Source organism: Furipterus horrens, unplaced genomic scaffold, assembly GCF_987537825.1.
Source record: "Furipterus horrens unplaced genomic scaffold, mFurHor1.1.pri manual_scaffold_3, whole genome shotgun sequence".
NCBI lineage: Eukaryota > Metazoa > Chordata > Mammalia > Chiroptera > Furipteridae > Furipterus > Furipterus horrens.
In genome coordinates this window covers 195,200,038-195,219,063 of record NW_028327173.1, presented here as the reverse complement: position 1 = coordinate 195,219,063, position 19,026 = coordinate 195,200,038, and the positions used below count along the sequence as shown (strand labels likewise).

The 19,026-nt window shown below is 37.7% G+C and overlaps 1 protein-coding gene across 1 annotated transcript in view; it reads left to right on the top strand.

The window, feature by feature from the left end:
- Positions 1-19,026, top strand: part of CEP128 (centrosomal protein 128) — a 353,412-nt gene that overhangs the window by 321,105 nt on the left and 13,281 nt on the right. The window contains exons 22-24 of the mRNA XM_090271263.1: positions 1,807-1,856; positions 9,357-9,438; positions 11,667-11,777. Of these exons, the coding sequence (XP_090127389.1) occupies positions 1,807-1,856; positions 9,357-9,438; positions 11,667-11,777 (243 nt within the window). The remainder of the gene's footprint in view (positions 1-1,806; positions 1,857-9,356; positions 9,439-11,666; positions 11,778-19,026) is intronic.

Below are 19,026 nucleotides of genomic sequence, written 5' to 3'. Positions count from 1 at the left end.
CTACCTCTAAGGAATTTGCTTCTAATGAAAGGGAAGTAAACATACAGCTGGGAAATGATTAGACATGTGATGAGAGACATGTCCGTGCATAGGAAGCACTGAGGGTGGGCACCTAACCCAGACATCAGGGGAGAAGTCTACAGAACAATAACTAGTGTTGTCATTGTCGTCGTTGCTGACTAGTGCCGCACCCTGCCCCGAGTATTTCACATGTATTAGTGCATTTGATCTTCACAGTAACTCTTCACTTTGGGTATTATTATAATTCCTTCCTATAGCTGAAACTGAGTCCCACTGCAGAGGACTCCAGGAATAGCCAGTAGGTGACTAAATTAGGATTTCAGCTCAGGTCTACCTGCTCAAGAGCCCATGCCTTTAACTGTCATGTTAAAGGATGTGGTGACCAACCCAGATCTTGTGGAAGGAGCATCAGTGGGCCGATTGCAGTGTGTAGAGAACATTTTAGACAGATGGACCTTCATTTGCAAAGTCATGATGGCACAGAAGCTTGAGGAGAGAAGCAAAGTTATGGGATAATATTTATGGTTATGGAACTAGAAGCTAATTAGCCAGCAGTATTTGGAAGAAGGGAAAACTATAAAATCTATTTTTTTTAGGACAGTTATAAAATGAAAAAATAAGCAAGTTCTTTGTCTACTTTTGGAAGTATCTGTTACAAAAATACAAAATGACAATATTGAGAGTTGGTAATTTGATGGGGCAAACACCCAAGAAGACAAAAAATGTCATTTCTCCTGTTTTTCTTATGCAGTTATTAGCTTTGTAGAGTTCTTGGGTGAATATTAACTCCTATAGTCCCAAATACGGTTTTCTCTTTATTTTACTTCCCCACTAGAAAGTAATTTAATTTTCTACCCTCTTTCCAACTTTCGAAGCTTAAAAATCAGATCCGATCCTACTATGGAAAGAAGCTGAAGCTACAGGGGACTAATTCTAGAGCCAGAAGGGCTCTTAGAGATCTTTAGATCCTACTTTCCTATTTTTGTGATTTGGATACTGAAGCCCATGGGTTAAGTGAGTTTCCCAGGTTCATGCAACTAGTTATGCCAAAGCCGAGATAAAACTTTGTATCCTGATTTCTAACCACCGATCGTACTCGCTATCTCTTGCTGCCTGTCCTCAAACAGAAAACTATCTATTACAAATAAAAATCTCGTGAAATTAATTTAAATAACCTAATGTTATACATGTTCTTGTGATATTTTCTAATAGTGTTTGGGGTAAACCCAGAGTTTTGGGTACGGCACCATTGACCTTCTTGGGATTCAGTATGTTCTCCTAATCCATTTCTCCTGGAGGGCCACCCAGATGGCCCTTCTGAGGATGGTATCGGGGTTTCTGCTGCTCTGCAGGGCCCCAGCCTGAGAGTGAGATGTGTGTTTCACCTTCTTTCAGGACTCCCAAACTTCCCTTCCCTTTTTCTCTTGGTTGGGGATGAGGGGCTGGGAATCCGCAGGAAATATCAGAGGGGTCCTTTGTTCTATAAATGAGAGCATGTCACTCCTCTGCTCAAAACTGCCAGAAGGCCTATCTCATTTAGAATTAAGTACAAAAACTTGACTGTGGCCTAAAACGTTTTCTAGCATCTTGCCCCAGGCATTTCTGTCCTCATCTTGTGCTCTCCCTCAGCTCCTTTGTACTAATGTATTCAAAAAAACTAGTTGATTAGTGGATAGAACTAGGGATAGATAGATGGATTAATGTGTGATAAAGCAAATATAAGAAAATGTTGACAGTGGAATCTAGCTGGTAGGTGTATGGGTGATCTCTGTAAATTATTTTCAGATTTCCTGTATGCTTGATAATGCTCATCATGTTAGGGGAGGGAGTTCTAACCAGAAAAGGAAACTGAAGGGAACATTCTCCACTGAGGGTACAGTATGTACAAAAGTGACTTATGTGCCACTACACTTGTTATGTTTATGTGTTGGATGACGTTGGCAGGACAGTAAATATATTTCTAAATATTGGTTATTATGTTAATTAAGTTTGCCTTGTTTCTGCTCTATACTCTGTTGACTAATTTTTATTAGCTATAATTTTAGATTCTGTATTTGAGAATTACTAGAGTTGAGAGAAACTCACGGAATCAGCATTTTAAAAATACCTGCTATTTTGAAAATACTTGCCAGTTTTCAGTGCACTGTCACATTCACGGGCTTATTGATACCGACAGCTGTCCTGTGGGTGTGGAATGATAAAGACCATCACGATGTATCCTCATTTTGTGAATGAATGAATGAATGAATGAATGAGGCTGAAGCTTAGAAGGGCAGGGAAAAATGACATACCCAAACCACAAAATATAAGTACAGTAAGTGACGTCACTGGAACTATGTATAGCCACAAGCAGGTGTGCTGATTTCCAGCTCCGCATACCTCCCACCTCACCACTGTGCCTTGGCCAGCTTGTAACACGGCTTTGGGACCCATAAATCCAGAAGCGGTTTCTTTACCTGCCGCTTTCACAGAAACTGCTAAACTCAGTCTCTTCCAGGAAACCTCTGCTTATACTGTTTGCCCATTATTAACAGGCAAAAATCACATTTTAGACATAAATATTCCTAAATTTGTGTGTGAATATATTTCTTTTCATTTAAAAAAAATTTCTGTGTTATTTTATAGAAATTAGATGGTGGATCTCAAGACCCTCCTCTTTGCAGACCCGTTGCCACTGTGAGGGTCTAATTCATTGTTCGGCGTACAGAGAACACTAAACTAGTCCTCCTTTTTCTCGTGTGTTATTTTTCCTTTATGTCTGAGAGCGGCAAGGAAAATCTCCTTCAACTCATTCACTTAAAAAAATCCCCAAGTTAAGCTAACAGTAAGGCCATGGGTCGATTAGAACTGCTAATTTGGTTATATATAAAAATAAGAAAGCAAATCTGGAATGACAGATTCTGTAGTATTCGTGTAGTTCATCATTTTAAATAAATTGTCATGAGTAAGAGTTAGAAAATACCTAGAAAGCCTTTTTTATCCAAGTTTTCCGGTGAAGATATACTGTTTATTTTCCAATTTTATACATTATTTTTTCTTTTTAAAGAGCTATCATTTTTGACTAGAATAGTGTTGTTTGAAGTCAAATAGAATTTTTTACAAAAATTCTTCTAGATTTTAGCTCAAATCTAGTCACATGTCATATTGCCACATTAACTGGTGTTTTTACTTAAGGAGCCTCATACACCTCTTACCCCAAGACACACGTAAACACTTCTAAGTGGGTGTCTGATCTTTAGACCTGTCTTAATGTGCACAATCTAGAAATAGAATCTTTTCCTCATACTGCACGAAATCCCCCCACCTTTGAGCACTGGGGTGCTTTGAAGGACGCACATCAACAGAGGACTTTGCCGTCCTGTTCTCTGCTACTGTTCAGTTTAGTTCCAGGGAGCGTCCTCCACAGTTTGGATGGAAAGAAGGCCTTGTGAAGCCAGTACAGCTGTGCTGGATACAGTCACCACAGGCGAAAAGTCAGACAGTCTCTCCTTTTTATGATCTCACCCTTCCTCTCCTTGAAACTTGTTTACTCAGGTCCTTTTACCATCTTTCAGCCATTTGTCAAAGGTCTGCCGTGGATCTCTTTCCAAATGAAATAGAATTGCATTTTTGAACCCAAATAAGCTGCTCCATAGCCTTGTTTATTTAATATCTGTGTAGTGCCAAAAATGCACACACTTACTTTAAAATAAAATAAAAATGTAGACAGCATCTTCTTTAACTTATTTATCGTCTAAACCTCAAAATATATGATTCCAATAGCACTATAAGAAAATGGCAATTGTTATATGTTAATAAGAAAGAGGTACATTTTCTAAAATATTTACTAAAATATTCCTATGGTTAAATCTGTTTCTTAAGCTTTCTCAGCAGGAAACAAGACTCTAAGAATGACAGTGAAACCCCATTCTTATTCCTAATTGCTGCTACTTACATTATCATACTATACTATTCAGTTTCCTGGTCTTCTGAAACAAAGGGACGACTAGAGAAAAATATACTGTGGACCCAGTACCAACTGCTCAGCTCCACACAGTTTTGTGTGTGTTGGAGATTTTGGGATAGTAAATTTGCCAGCTTATTCTTTGATTTTTCAACGGATATCTAAACGCACGGGTAGATGCAAAAGCCACACGGTGTAATAGACAGGATTTCTGAATTTCGCTGTTGTTTCTATCACTTGATCTTGCCCTTAATCTAGAGAAAAGAAATGCAACAGCAAATTTTTCTTTTGGGTTTTTAATAAAGAGACCAAGAGTCAGTGGGTTCATTAGAACATGGTAACTCTGTCTTTGGCTTTATTCAGCCAAAATTTATTGAAGCCCCTCCTGTGGCCAGGTAGTGTACTGTGCTAGTGGTAAATGTTACCAAAAAAAAAAAAAAAAAAAAAAGTTAATATCATGAAACTCAATCTTATACTTTCTCTAATCAACAGAAAGAATATCCTAATCCCTTTTTTGTGTATATGCCTGAATGCATAGTCTTGAGGACAGATTCTTTAGCACTGGCAAACTGAAATTCTCCCTGGATACATCTTAAAGCTTCTCTCCCAGAAATAAGTCCATCAAGGACATATGTCCAAAATTCTAGCTGCCAAGAGTTAAGACCTAGAGAGGGATTGGGAATTACATAAAGTACTCACAATCACACCTTCTTTTCAGCTGGTGATTTACCACCAAACAATTTTTATGTAATAGGAAAACGGCCACATCTACATGAGAGAGCTTGGATTTGCATCAGCATTTTTCTAACACATGACTGTGAGAAAGTTATTCCGTTGCCTCATCTGTATAATGGGGATAACAATAACATCTACATCATCGAGTAAAGTGAGGATTAAGTAGTTTTTCAAAATTGAATTTTATTTTTATGGGTTAGTTTTCATTATGCTGTTTAACAGGATTAAGAACAATTGATCATTTGCTTTGCTACTTCTCCTAGGCCAGTGGAAGCTCAGCTCTTTGAGCCTCCGAGACAAACCAAGTATTATACACACTGTCACATCAGTCCTGTATGAAATAGTCTTAATTGTGGATTTTTCTTTGTTTTCGGATTTCATATGAAATTTAGGATCTTTAACATTTTCAAAAGAGAAACAATCTTTGACCCTTTAGTTCTTCTAGAAAATTGATTTAAGAAAATTAAAGACAGGTTAAGCACCTGTCACTTCCTGGTGCCTTTATTAAATAAACTTGAGAAGTTGTTCCCTTAATTCTAACAGTGGGGATTTGTCTGTGTTCTTTAAAGCATTAGACTATGTAAGACATAAAGAATTCATCAATTTAAAATATAAAAATTTTCCCTGACTCGAGATGAGGTATTTTGTTCTCATGGCATCTCTGAATTCTAACATGTTTCTTATTTAGACTATTCATCTGCTGCTGTTTCTTGTGTCTCTAGCACTATTAGCTCTTGGGTAAAAGTCAACTTGCTTCACTTAACATAATGTTCTCCAGGTCCATCCATACTGTCGCAGAGCATAAACTTTTCTTCTGTTTTATTGCCGAATAGTATTCCATTGTGTAAATGTCCCATTAGAGAAAGACAAATACCATATGATTCCACTCATTGTGGAATCTAATGAACAAACTGAACTAACAAGCAAAACAGAGACAGACTCACAGATGGAGAGCAGATGACAGCTATTGATTGGGGGGACGTGAGGGGATGGAGGGATTGAGCAAAGAGGAAAAAGGACTCATGGACCTGGACAGCAGTGCGGTGATTGCTGGGAGTGGGAGTGGGGTATAAGGAGACTAAATTATAATAGAAAAAATACAATAAAGATTAAATAAATAAGCTTCAGTCAAAAAAAAGTCAACTTGCAATGACATGTAATGTGACCGGACTAACTGTAGAACTACAGCCAATCTTACATTGGAAAAAAAAAAAAAGTTTGAGCATAAAGATTGATAGTCTTAAATGTATATGTCAAAGTGGTGATGTTAGGCATGCTCACGTGCATCCAGAGAGCGGAAGACAGTCAGAAAATAAATGTACCCCTTACCTATTAATCATGAAATTAGGAGACCTAAGATGCCTGAAGGCCTGGACTCATTGCCTTCACTATTTTGTGTCTTATTGTTGCAGATGGCTTAGAAATCTTAGCATCTGTTTGTGTAGTTTCCTTAGAATAAATGCACTTGACTTTTTTTTCTTTGTATAATTCTTACATCTTTTGCATATGTATATTCCTCATCCTATTAACTTAAAAGATCAGGAACTATGCTCTCTCTATTTTGTGGATCTTTCTGTGAACTCTAGATATACATATGAGGTTAACTGATTGACTAGAATATAAAGATGGAGAGAAAGGCATGTGGACCAGAAAATGTATGTAATGTTGAGGAAGATATTTAGAAGCAACACATAAATTGAAATAAAATAAACTGCAACTAAAAATGGGTGATAAGATAAGTATAAAGATGTTAGTGAAGAGACATGGGTGTGGGAGAGAGGAGTAGAAAAATAACTGCATTTAAGAAGAAGGAGCCAACATGTTTTTTAAGGTTCACTGAAGGAAAAAGAAGGAGCCATTTGAATATGCATCCAAATGCATTCCAAATAGTCAAAATAAACTAGTATGTGAAACATGCAAGAAAAAAAATGTCTCAGGCAGTCACTTGGTTGATTGAAAATTTTAAGCAAAATTATATGCATAACATGTTGGATTTTACAGGAGGGAAAGAGATTATTGTGCACCTAAATAACAAAGTGAGTTTAACATATTTAACCCAGATTCAGAGGGTCATTTGGGATATAAAAAAGAAATAAAGTTTTTAAAACTACAAGTCTGTTGGAATCATTTTTTAAATGACAATTTCATTCAAAGCATAGTTTTGCTTTAAAATCACCATGGCATTGATTTATATTGTATTGTTTAAGGGCCAATATAATTCTTGAGGAAATTTATAATTTTGCTATTTAAATGCGTATAGCATATATGAACTACTTGCTCTCCTAAAGCTCTACTTGGCACCTGTATTAAGAAGCATGACATTTTGATGAATATTTCCTACGCATGAAGAAATTAAATGAAGCCATTTAAAATGCAGGGCAGTTTAAGGGAGCACATGTGGTAAAAAGTAACAAGCATGTAAATCAGCCGGTGTACTGCAAGAAGCACACTAGTGGGCCGCAAGAATTTTTAAAACGTGCAGTACTTGACTGTTTAGTCAGGGGCACTGACCTCTTTTCCCTCAGATGGTCAAGTAAAGAAAATGACAACAGCCAACCCAACAATAGCTGTCCTGTGTGAATGAAACAAATACATACCTATCTTTTGTCAGGTCAGCAAAAAAAATATATTTTTTGGTGTGCTGCAGAATTTTGGTAATTACTTTATGTGTGCCATGAAATGAAAAAGGTTGAAACTCACTGATACAAATGTTAAGCAGAAGGAGCAAAATACTAAATACTTTAAGTGGAACTTGAAAAAGAAGAATTTATGAACTTGAAAGAAATGGCACATACGACTTCCAGTTTCAAAATGGTGAACTAAGGGTGTTTCTGCTCTTCTCTCAAAAGTTAGCATTAGAAAAATAAGACTATGAAGCAATAGAAACCCTGATTTGCAAGTTGACAACTAGAAGACACCTATAACTTGTAGTTGGAGGACGTTGAAAGAGAAGTGGTAAAATGACAGAACAGAGAAGGTGAAAACTAAGTGCTTGCCAAAGGGATAGCGCTGGAAAGCGAGTATCACCATGCAGAATTTCCCAAAGGCTTTTGAATTGGAGGTACTGGTTACTGCAGAAGGAGAGGGTGCAAGTGAGTACACTAAAAGCATCTGCAAGGAGGACTAGACCCTCAAGTCTGTCTCCATCCTGGCCCCCACACAGACCCTGCAGAGACATTGGAATATTCTCTAAAAACACTTTGGATTGGAGATGAAGGCAGAGAATAGCATTGGAGTGAAATAGAGGATTTAAAATAGGAAGATTAAGTGAAAGTGGGTATACCAAATGATGAGAACACCTGTTCCTAACCTTCTCTAGTTCCAGAAAACCTGAACTTCTCCAAAGGGGAAAAAACCATCATATAGTCATAATTTGGAGCCTCTACCCTACCCCCCACCCCCAAAGCCAGTGACCACCTGATTAGTCTGCATTTAATTAGGTAATTCTCAGGTATTATTTGCAATAATTAATGTTGTGCAAAGGTGTCTAACAGTCCCTGAAATCGCGTGGCTTAATGCAATAGAGGTTGATGTCTCCCTCACATGAAGTCCAATATGGCCAATGGCCCTGCTCTCTTTTGCAGCCATGCCATCTAGAGCATGTGGCCTCCAAGGTCTTCCAGGTAGAGACTAGGATGGAAGAGCCTGGCATACTTAACTTCTATCCCAGAAGTGACACATGTCATTTGCAATGGCAGTGTGGTGTTCTGACCATTCACATGGGGGATGTGGGAGAGCACGTGGAATACTGGGTGGTCACTAACGTCTCTACAACACTGCGCAAAGTTATGTCCGGGTTCTCGTGAGACTCTTCACTTCTTCTCATGCACCAGCCATGGGGTTTGTCCTTTATTTCATTGAACAGTTATAATTCATTTCAAATGTAAAAGCTAATATCTATTGCCTACCTGTTACATGCTGGCCCTGTGACAACATTAATATGGGGATGCATATGGTACAGTCTCCAGTCTCGTGGTTATTCTATCATTTAAGCTCCTAGTTCACATTGGCTTTGAAATAACGTTTAGATCATTTCCTCATAGTGTTTATATTGGTAGGTGTAAATCAGTGACCAGCTAATCAAAAGACTGAGTGAGTAATTGATTTATATAATTAACAGTATCTAGCATTCTTGTCGCAAATATTTAATTTCAGATATTTCTACCAAGACTTGAAAACTGCTCCCTGTTCCTTTTTAGCTAAAATAATAACTGAGAACTCTTTTCTTTATTATAATGGCAACATGTGAAGATCTCTGATGTGCTTCATAGATAAGTAACTGCAAATTCATCTATTTCTTGGTATTACCTTGTGGTTTATTTCTAATATTCACTGAAGCAGGTTTGCAAATTAATATTGACATGAAATACTCTATAGAAAGTTTCATAGACTATCAGTTGAAAGCAATTACCCAGGAAGAGTTTTTATTTCTGAGTCAGTCTTGCAAATGAATCTCATATACTTCGTAAAGGGAAACCATTCTTCTGATTTAAAAAGTTATATTTATTCTAGAAATACCATTGTATCTGTTTTTATTTGATTCTCTAAGTCTACAGCTTGAATTTCTTATACCAGGGGTACAACTGAGTTTTAGTACTTGGGTTCTGAGAGTATTAATAAAATTTTTATAATGTTTGGTTACCTTATGTTTTCTTTTCCAGAGTACCCGAGTGGCCCTGCACCATCTGGAGTCTGTGCCTGAGAAACTGAGCCTACGAGAAGATTTCAAAGACTTCAGAGTGAGAAAGAGTTGGCTTGTCTTTTTCAGTGTTTTCATCTGAGTGAGAACACTTGACATTTTCCTGATGTGCAAAGAAAGTTGTAGGGAGGGAGGAAAGACCAAAAAACATTGGGGACATTTAACATTCCATTTCATCAGAGTTTATTGACATTTGTGATGTCAGGATGGAAAATGATGGAACTTAAGTATTAGCACAATATAGGAAAATAGATGCTTTCCTCTACGACTAGAAGCTCATTTGGCCCCCTAAAGCTTTAACTACGGTTTAGAAATACCTAAGAATTAAAGAGGTTGCACAATACATTGATAAATATTTTTGATAAACTATTTCAATTTATGAATTACCTTCTTTCAATTACAATTCTCCAGAGTACTGTTTGCTTTAGAGAGATGATACTATGACACATGAATTGAAATCCACATAGACCTTTAGATTTTATATCCCATGCCATTGATTGATAGAACTCTAGCCACAAAGCATTTCATTAAAAATCCAATTAATTACATGTGTGGCTCTACCTACTAGAATTTTTTAAATTTCCTCACAGAGAGAATGAGATGCAAAACAACTAACCCTGCCACCCAGTTCTGCCAGACAAGGTCTGGGCCAAGAAGCATCTTTCCATATCTTCTTAGGGATGCATGAGGAGTGGACCATTTTAGAGATTTATAATTTCTTTGCCCCGTGTGGCTGAAGCTGACAGTGGTGAAGATTCTCTTGAAAAGCTTTTAACCTCTTGTTTCACACTGGCTTTAAAATATAACTTATTTGAGGATATTATTTGAGGGTATAATGCATAGGAAATGCAGTACGATTATGCCATATTGCTTTATTGCAGGCACTGGTACGATGGGACTCTCAACGTCTGCACGGTTTTACTTTTCACAAAGCATGTTTTGCTATTTCATTTACTAAACAGTTTTGGGTGGCATCCTGGGTTGAGCTGACACATCCAGAAATCCAGACTGTCACAAACAGAACAAAAGCCTTCAAATCATTAGATGTAGACTCTTGTAGATTATAGTTTTCAAACTCCTAAAACTTTCTAAAAATCAGTGTGCTGAGAACAGGAGTCCAAAGACCTAGATTCTAGTCTGAGCTCATGCACCAGACAAAATCACTTAAGATCTCGGGGGATATTTTTCCATCCATAAAACGGGGAGCTTGAATAATAAATATCATCTGTATGTTCCTACTGATGCTGGCGTCACTAGGAGTTCCGTGACTCTTAAGTGTGAGTAGGGACCTCATCCTATTTAGATAATCTTAACCTTATTGTTCTTTAAGTGTGTCATGCTCTCATTTTTCTAACCTCATTTTGAAAGAAGTGGTTCAGCTCTACGATCCTATGTTTAAACACCCACCGCAAATTGCCTAGCTTCGGACAACTCATTCTTAGCTTCCCAGGCACTCTAGGTTTGTTTAAATAAAAACGAGAACTTTGCAGTTTTAACACTTTCAGTTTCGGGAACTAAATCCCATGGATGATTTTTCTTACACATGAAAATCAGTTGCCCTCATTCTAATTTCTTCTTTAATTCATAATATTAATGATTAAATAAATGGCTATCATGCTGTGTTTTATCCTCTTCTCCCAAAATGAAGAAAAAGGGGAAAGCAGGAAGGAAGGGAGAGAGGGAGGCAGAGAGGAGATAGGAAGGAAGGAAAAGAGAGCCACCCACCAGCCCTGGGAATTTTTGCTTTTAAATTTCTTCATTACCTGAATATTTTACGCTTTTAAAGTCAGATGAGATATCTATGTGCTATAATACTTAAAAAGTAAAGTGTTATTTAAGAATTAGTGAAGAAAAAACGTTCTAGTTTTAAAGGTAACATTCTTTCTTTTTTTTCTTTCTTTCTTTTTTAATGCCAGTACAAGGGACAGAACGTATATCGAAAAGTGGCATGATGTCATTAATGACCATTTTCAGACAACTTACTTGAAACATTTTCCCTTTAATTAAAGGGTGTCAATCGTTTCAGATTGGCAAGGGACTTAGTTCTAAAAAGAATGCAAATAACCAATGTGGGACCCTGTTTTATTTTTATGGTATCATACGAAGTGACTATTTTCTTTTTTATCTTTAGGGACATAATGATTCCCCTAAGTATCTCTCTAAACTCCTATAATTATTTACTTTCTACATATCAATACTTTCTTATTCTAATTTCAAGTAATGATCTTTCTTTTGCCAAGCAGTTTAGACACTTTGTTGTTTTTCCAGGATTCCCGCAGTTTATCCCAGAGAACTGATGGGAGATACTCCAGATACAGAGTTCCCAGAGAGTCTCTTCAGCAGCGCCGAGATGATCCCAAGTACATCAGAAGCTTCAAAGTAATGTCCTTTATATACATTTCAGTCTCTGAACACTATTCACGTTTGTGGCTATAGCCTTCTCAGAAGCTCCTGCAGGATTTGCATGAGTACTTGTAAACGGAAAGATACTACTCGATGCATGAAATAGATTTTCAATTTTGTGGGAATAGAGAATCAAAAGATAGTGCCTTTAATTTTTATGTGGGAACTAATCTTTACTTTTTTCTATTGTTACCTAATAGGTTGTTTGGCCGTGGGAATTTATGTTGCTTAAGAAATCCTGAGCCCAGAAACCCTTGGTCTTGTGGTTGGTTAAAGGCCGAGTGTGGGTGGTTGCTCTCCTTTATGCATAGTTCAGCTGCTCTCAGTGCTGAAGTCCCCAGTGGGTTAAGTAGGTATAGCACTTTGTAAACTATAATCTTAGCATTTACGGTCATTCTTCATTTTTTTTTTTTTCCCCTGAGCATACAGACTCCATACTACTACTTACGCTGCTGGTTCGTTAGGTGGAACAGCACAGGACACTGGAAAGATTTGACCATATTGACAAAAAGTCTGCCTTTCCCTAGACTCTCCTCAAGATCCACCTGGGCTATGGGTGGTTTTAGACTCCTTTGACTCTCACAGTTATTAGCTAGAGCAGGGTTTCTCAACCTTGGCATTATTAATGTTTGGGTCAGATAAATCTTCATTGTAGAGGTTGTCCCGTGCGTTGTAGGATAGTTAGCAGCATCTCTAGAGTCTACTCACTAGATGCCAAGAGCAACCCCCATCCCAAGTTGCAGCACCCAAAAATGTCTCCAGACAGTGCCAGCTGTCCCCTCCAGGACAAAATTGTCCCCCCATTGAGAACACTGACCTAGAGGGAACCCATTTATATTCAAATGTACACTCCAAGTCAACTTAGGAAAATAAAAAAAGCTAAAGGCTCTTTGGGCTTTTTTATATTCTTACAAACTTCAGTATGTATGAATATTCATTACTCTGTTTATATTTACTTATTACAAACAAATTAATTATTTCTAAGAAGTTTCTGCTTCCTCTGAATGTAATATGATAGAATACGCAATGGATATAAAAAGTGTTCCTTTCTATATACCTCCCTGGTGTGCTTAAAATGAGCGCTCCATTTCCTCAGTTCTCAAAAATGTAACACTATTATGCCATATTATTGATACCCTGATTGTGAGGAGGGAATCCTGTGACTTTGTACCATTTTACTTTTGTTTATTACGGATTGGTATTATGGACTATAGTAGAGACACTGTTATTTCACATAGCAAAGTTTAAGTTTACTAAACCATTTTCTAGCATTCCCATTAGGCTCCCCATTTACGGGGGTGCTGCCATTTACAGGGGTGCTGCAAACCTTAAACAGAAATACCAGGTCTTGCTATCAATAGCTAATAATAATAATTACTCGCTATTGAACCATTCACATGAAAGTGCCTTTCTTATGGGTGTCTCATGCATTATTTCATTTAATCTTCATTGTGACCCTGTTGGGTTGGCTTTTTTTTTTCTCTCTTTTATCATTAAAGAAAGCAAGGTTTTAGAGCAATTCAATCGTTGAATCAGAATTAAAACCTGATTACTAGCATCAGGAATCTATGCCCTTGACCAGTAGGTTATTACAAGATAAATTTGGACTTTCATGCGCCTTAATTTTTCTAGGAGTCACCAAGTATAGAACTGTATTTTTAATATGTAAAAGTCAGTTGGCTCCACAAAATTATAAACACAGTACCTGCGTCTCAGTTCAACAGAGGTCTAGATGCAAACACAACATTTAAAAAGTCATTTCCTTTTTAAAAATGTTTTATTTGCATTTAAAAATTATTTCTTCCTATCAGGTGAAATCAGTGCTATCTAGTGGCACCCAAATTGACATGAATCAGTGCAATTTGTGTAACAGCATATGAATGTTTAACATGTTCAGCAAGTAATCTCATTGGAATTCTCTTTTAAATTAAATTTGCAGCTGAAGAGGAAATGAGGCCTCGTTCATAAGTGAGACCAACACTTAGCAAAACGAGAGATAAGTTTTGCAGATAAGGGGTACAAGTATAGGAAAGGGCCACAAAGCACATTGTGTGATAACATCGTTCCACATTAGTACTATTTAAATATTGTACAACGTTGATTCTTTTCAGTGATTAATATGTAGACTTTCACCATATGTAACACGTGTCTGGCCTGAAATGTTGCAGTAATCTAACAAAGCTTATGCCAATATCACATTTTTTTGTGGTCATTAGAGATGGAAATGTGGGTGAACATTTTTGCCAGTTGTAGACACCAGTGATTATTTGCTTAGATTCTTTTTATGAAAATAATTTGTTTAAAAAGACTAAGAGGGGAGGAGGTTTCAAGAGAAGCATGAGTTCATATGGGCAGTGAGAAAGTTGTTAATCATTTCTGGGATTCATGGATAATCAGAAGAGCTACCTCTGACATTTGGGAGAAAATGCTTCAAATGAGAGGCACTGGGACTCTTTCTACTGAGAGAGAACGTGCCCATGTTCATAAGACACTATTTCGGCAGCCAATAACTTCCCACATGTTGTGCAAGGACAGAGTTCAAAGAAAAGGCACATTGCAGGGACTGAATTTATTGGTTCTACTGAAATCTGGTTCTAGGAAATCAGTTACTGAAGGATTTAGTTTAATTCAACAAATGTACACTGTGCAGCTACTATATGGCAAAGCACTGTGCTGCCTATTAGAGAAGGGCATGTGGGACGTGGAAAGATGCAGAAAGTATTGTCTTCTAGAGGGGAATAGTTACCAATTTGTCTTAATCCTTACAGATTAGAGCAGGAGCCAGCAAACTACCGTCCGTGGGCCAAATCTTGCCTGCCATCTGCTTTTGTATATAAAGTTTTATTGAAACACAGCCACACTTATTTATTCACATATTGTCTGTGGCTGCTTTCATGCTCAGCAGTAGACTTGAATAGCTGCAACAGAAACTGTATGGTTCAAAAAGTCTAATATATCTACTCTCTGGCCCTCTAGAAAAAGTTTGCCAACTCCTCATCCAGAGAAAGGAGAAATTACCAATCTAGTCTTTCTTCCTTTGAACATACATAAAATATTTTCTTTTTTTTATTTACCAATCAAATAAATACTGCTGAAGCTCTTTGGAAAATTATAAGTGACCCATTCACTCGACAAATATTCATTGAGTGTCAGCTTTGTGCCAGGAACTTACTAGATACATGGGACTCACATCATTAAACAAAATAGACAAAAGTCCTCGCCTTCTTCGAGCTTCTGTTCTAATTATAAAATATTCATGTTTGTTGTTCTTGTTTAAATAAAACATTCAACAAACATTTATTGAGTTTCTGCCGTACACAGGCACTCCGCTGGGGCTAAAGGGAAGGGCGTAATAAGACCAATCATTACCAGATCCTTAGGAATCCAAAGCCTCCACACAAACAAGTGCTGTGCAAAGGAGAAAGGGACAGATGCTACGAGAGACCTCAGCAGACTGCAGGGGGAGTTCCAAGGAAAGAAAGAGGCTTGTGATGACAAGGTACAGGGAAGTATTTTATCCCCATCTCTTTGGAAAAGAGGGGCTATTAGCATTACAGTTGTACCACCCTGACTGTATTTCTATTGAGAGTAGGAGAACCACATTGGGAACTGGCTTCTCCTGCTGTTGCCCACGTCGGAAGGCAGTGAAGCATCCGCTCTGACCACACTGCTGGCGGAGGGAGGGGTTAGCAGGAGGTCAGGTATGTTTCCCAGTCCAGGCTAGAGCCGTCCCCTGCAGTGTGCTCTCACGGCCCTCACCAGAACGGAAATGATGAGATTTCTAGAAACCTGTTGGGACTTTTCAGAAGTGCCAATGTCCACATTTGCTGAGAGTATAATCTAATATTGTTCTTTCTTTTTTAAGATTGTATTTATTTATTTTTAGAGAGAGGCAAAAGGAGGGAGTAAGAGAGGGAGAGAAAAATCAATATATGAGAGGTAGCCTCGACCAGTTGCCTCTCTCATGGGCCCCAATCAGGACATGGCCTGCAACCCAGGCACGTGCCCAGACCGGGAATCGAACCAGTGACCTTTTACTTTGCTGGCCGATGCCCAACCCACTGAGCTACATCAGTCAGGGCAGCTTAATGTAATATTGTTCTAAGCTGACCGGGTAACTGGACAAAATCTAATCTAAAAGTTTGTATTTAGGATTTAATTCAAAGCTGAACCTGACACATTTTCTGTGTCCTTGTGTCGACAACAGAAGCACGTCATGGCCTCTCTTTCATCAGGCCCACCGGGGTTTCTGTCAGACAGTCTTCCTTGCTGGCCCAGCTGTTTCAAGAGGCAGCCAACAATACAGCACTGCTAATCTGAATTCATGGAGGAGCATGGTTTTGTTCAAGAAAGCCCCATTTGCTACCTGCATTTTTTTGCTCTTTACCCATACTAAATATATGGTTTTAATTAGCAGCGGGGTTTTAGTAAAATCACAGAAGACATGATTTGTTCCCATCCTTCCTCCTCTTGAAAGGAAACTCAAGATTTCCAATTTTTAGTTGAAGAATTGGTATGTAAGTTCTTTTTAAAGAAGCAGATGTTTTATAGGATAAGATGAGGTGGGTGAGGAGGTGTTGATAGTGCCTTTCAGCAGCAGTCTGAGAAAGCACAGTTTGCCCTTTGTCATGTTTGTTCAGCGCAAGCATGTATATAGTGTTAAGTGCGTGCTTTGCTCCTGGGAGCTGTTTCTCCCTCTTTGAATCTCTTCCTGATTTGTTCAGACTTTGCCCAGAGCAATTAATGGCCGTTAGACTTTCTCTCTTAAGTCAGCTATTTCTGTACATACGTTAGATCTTTACAATAGTAGCTTCCAAAGCATGTTATACATAACTCCTGATGCAAATCAAGATTGTAGATGATTTTTATTTAATGGTTGTTAAAATATGTCACTAGTGTATCATTCAGGTAATTTTACAAACATTACTTGGGAATAATAGTGGCAATATGGTGGGGTTTGAGGGAGAGTCAACCACACAATGCCCTGATTCTCTTAATTTATAGCCACCTCTCTCCAGGCTGTGATAAGAAATCATATACAAACTGCTGTGCAGATACAGCTCTGTGCTTCCGCCAGCCTCAACCAGTTTGCCATTCTTTCAGTCTCTCATATGGAGACCTAGGGTGCAGAGCTAATCTGTAAGTTCACATAAAAGAAAATAGTAAGTATAACTGTAGGTGGTTACTGAAATTAGGGAAATGCCATCCTACTAGATTGTATGACTTTTGAGGGCAGACAGTGTCTGGCTCATCTTTGTCTGCAGAATACACAGAATACATATACATGCTCAATTCATTATTAAACATTTTTTTTTCCAACTTCAGCCTTTCTGGAATTCTAACAAAATTTACTTTCACACATAGGAAACCTGGTAGGCAATCAAATCATGCTAAAATCTGAAGAGATTTTTATTCTTTTGAAGTGATGAAGGCTAACTTGCCAGCCATAATATTGAACTGGTTGATTTCATTTTGCTCTTTAAAAATTTAACAAAAAGTTGCCAGATGAGTTGGGATTTTCCTTTATTGTAAAATCTGAAAATAGCAATGGATCAAAAGTGCTTATTTAGGAATCAGTATGGGTACTTAGATAAGCACATTATTTTTTAACGTCCTTGAGGCCCACTCTGCCAACCCAAGTTCCCTTAACAAGCCTCCTGCTTTCACCCTACCAGTTAATTTACTCAAGAGCATTAAGAAAGGAAAGATTCTGAAGAAATTCATCTATAAAGATACCATTTTTAATCATCTCAAATTCAAAATTCTAGATATTAAAGGCACAAGAAGTACCAAGTAAATGTCTTATTAGTTTATATTAAACATCTGGTAACATACTCATGCAAGCAATCATTAGTTTTCTTTAAATAGTCACTTTAAGAAATAAGCACTAAGTCCAATGAGGCTCCATCATTAAAACATATGGGCACCTTTGCCTTTGTTAAGTCAGTGGTGCATTCTTTTGCGTATCCTTGTTTATGGCAAATTTGTATCCACTGTGAGTAGATACAGTTTCTGAAAATGGATTAAAGTCATGCAGCACCATGTCTGAAGTAGATGTAAAAAAAATAAAAAATAAAAGCATATTTAAAAAAACTGAGTAGGGTCCTTTTCATTAGTGAGTTGCTAGGATTATTCCATTTTATACAATAAAATATCAACCGGATGAAGGTAAATTTATCCATGGCCTGATCCAGCACAGTATTTTCATGAGTGTCTTCATCTGTGGATGAGTGTGGCTTTGGGTTTATAGTATCGTGTGCATGTTTCCTGTGGTAAAGATAGTTTGCATAGTTAGAAGTACTGGTTGTTTAGTGGTTCCATTCATAAAACATTAGTGCCAAGAGGACTGAGGATCTGGTCCAGCATCCTCATTTTTTTTACATTCAGAAACAGAATGTGCGAGTGGCCATGTTCTATTTCCCAGCTTCCACCCTAGCAAACTTTCATTTCTGTACTTTGGTCAAGAAATGATCATCTATAAACATGGCCATTTTTGAGTTCCTTAATGCCAATAGCACTGTGCTGAACCGGGGCTATTAGGATGGGTAGATGAAGACAAAAACAAAAACAAAATAAAACTATGAAAGCCTCATCCCCGTGGAGGGTAAAAACTAAAATAGCAGCTGTGCAGGTGGAGATACGGCAGGCAGACTCGGAGTAAACTATCTGCCCAGATTCATCTCTCAAATAGGAATAAAATTTACTGAGGAAGAGCATAAGTTTTTTCAAGCACTGATGGAGAACTGGGAATAAAGCGTGGGAAGAGATGGAGGGACAGTTTATTGTTAGTGTAGAGACAAATTCTGGAAAACATTTCTGCCACAGGCTCAGAAACACATAAGTGTTTTTTCCTTCTCTCCAGGGGAAAGGTTGGATAAATTAAATTTTCTTAAAAAAATTAAATGTATCATTTGTCTTATAAACTTTGAACTTATAATATTCCTGAGAGAAAAATACTTGGTGGGCGTCATTAAATATTAATCATTAGAGATCAGTTTAGCAAAGACATTTTAGTCAGGTTGGAACAGCTTTTAAGAAACCAATTACAATGTGGGTTATGAAAGAGAAGTGGAAGAAACCCAGGGAAAATATTAGAAAATGCAAGTCCCTTCACCCAGTGGAATTTTTGCAGAGAATTCTGGCTAAGTAACTTGTTGAGACTTAAGACAGCAATAAAAATAGGTCCTTGTGCTAAGGATATAAGAATTGGTAAAAAGCAAAAGCT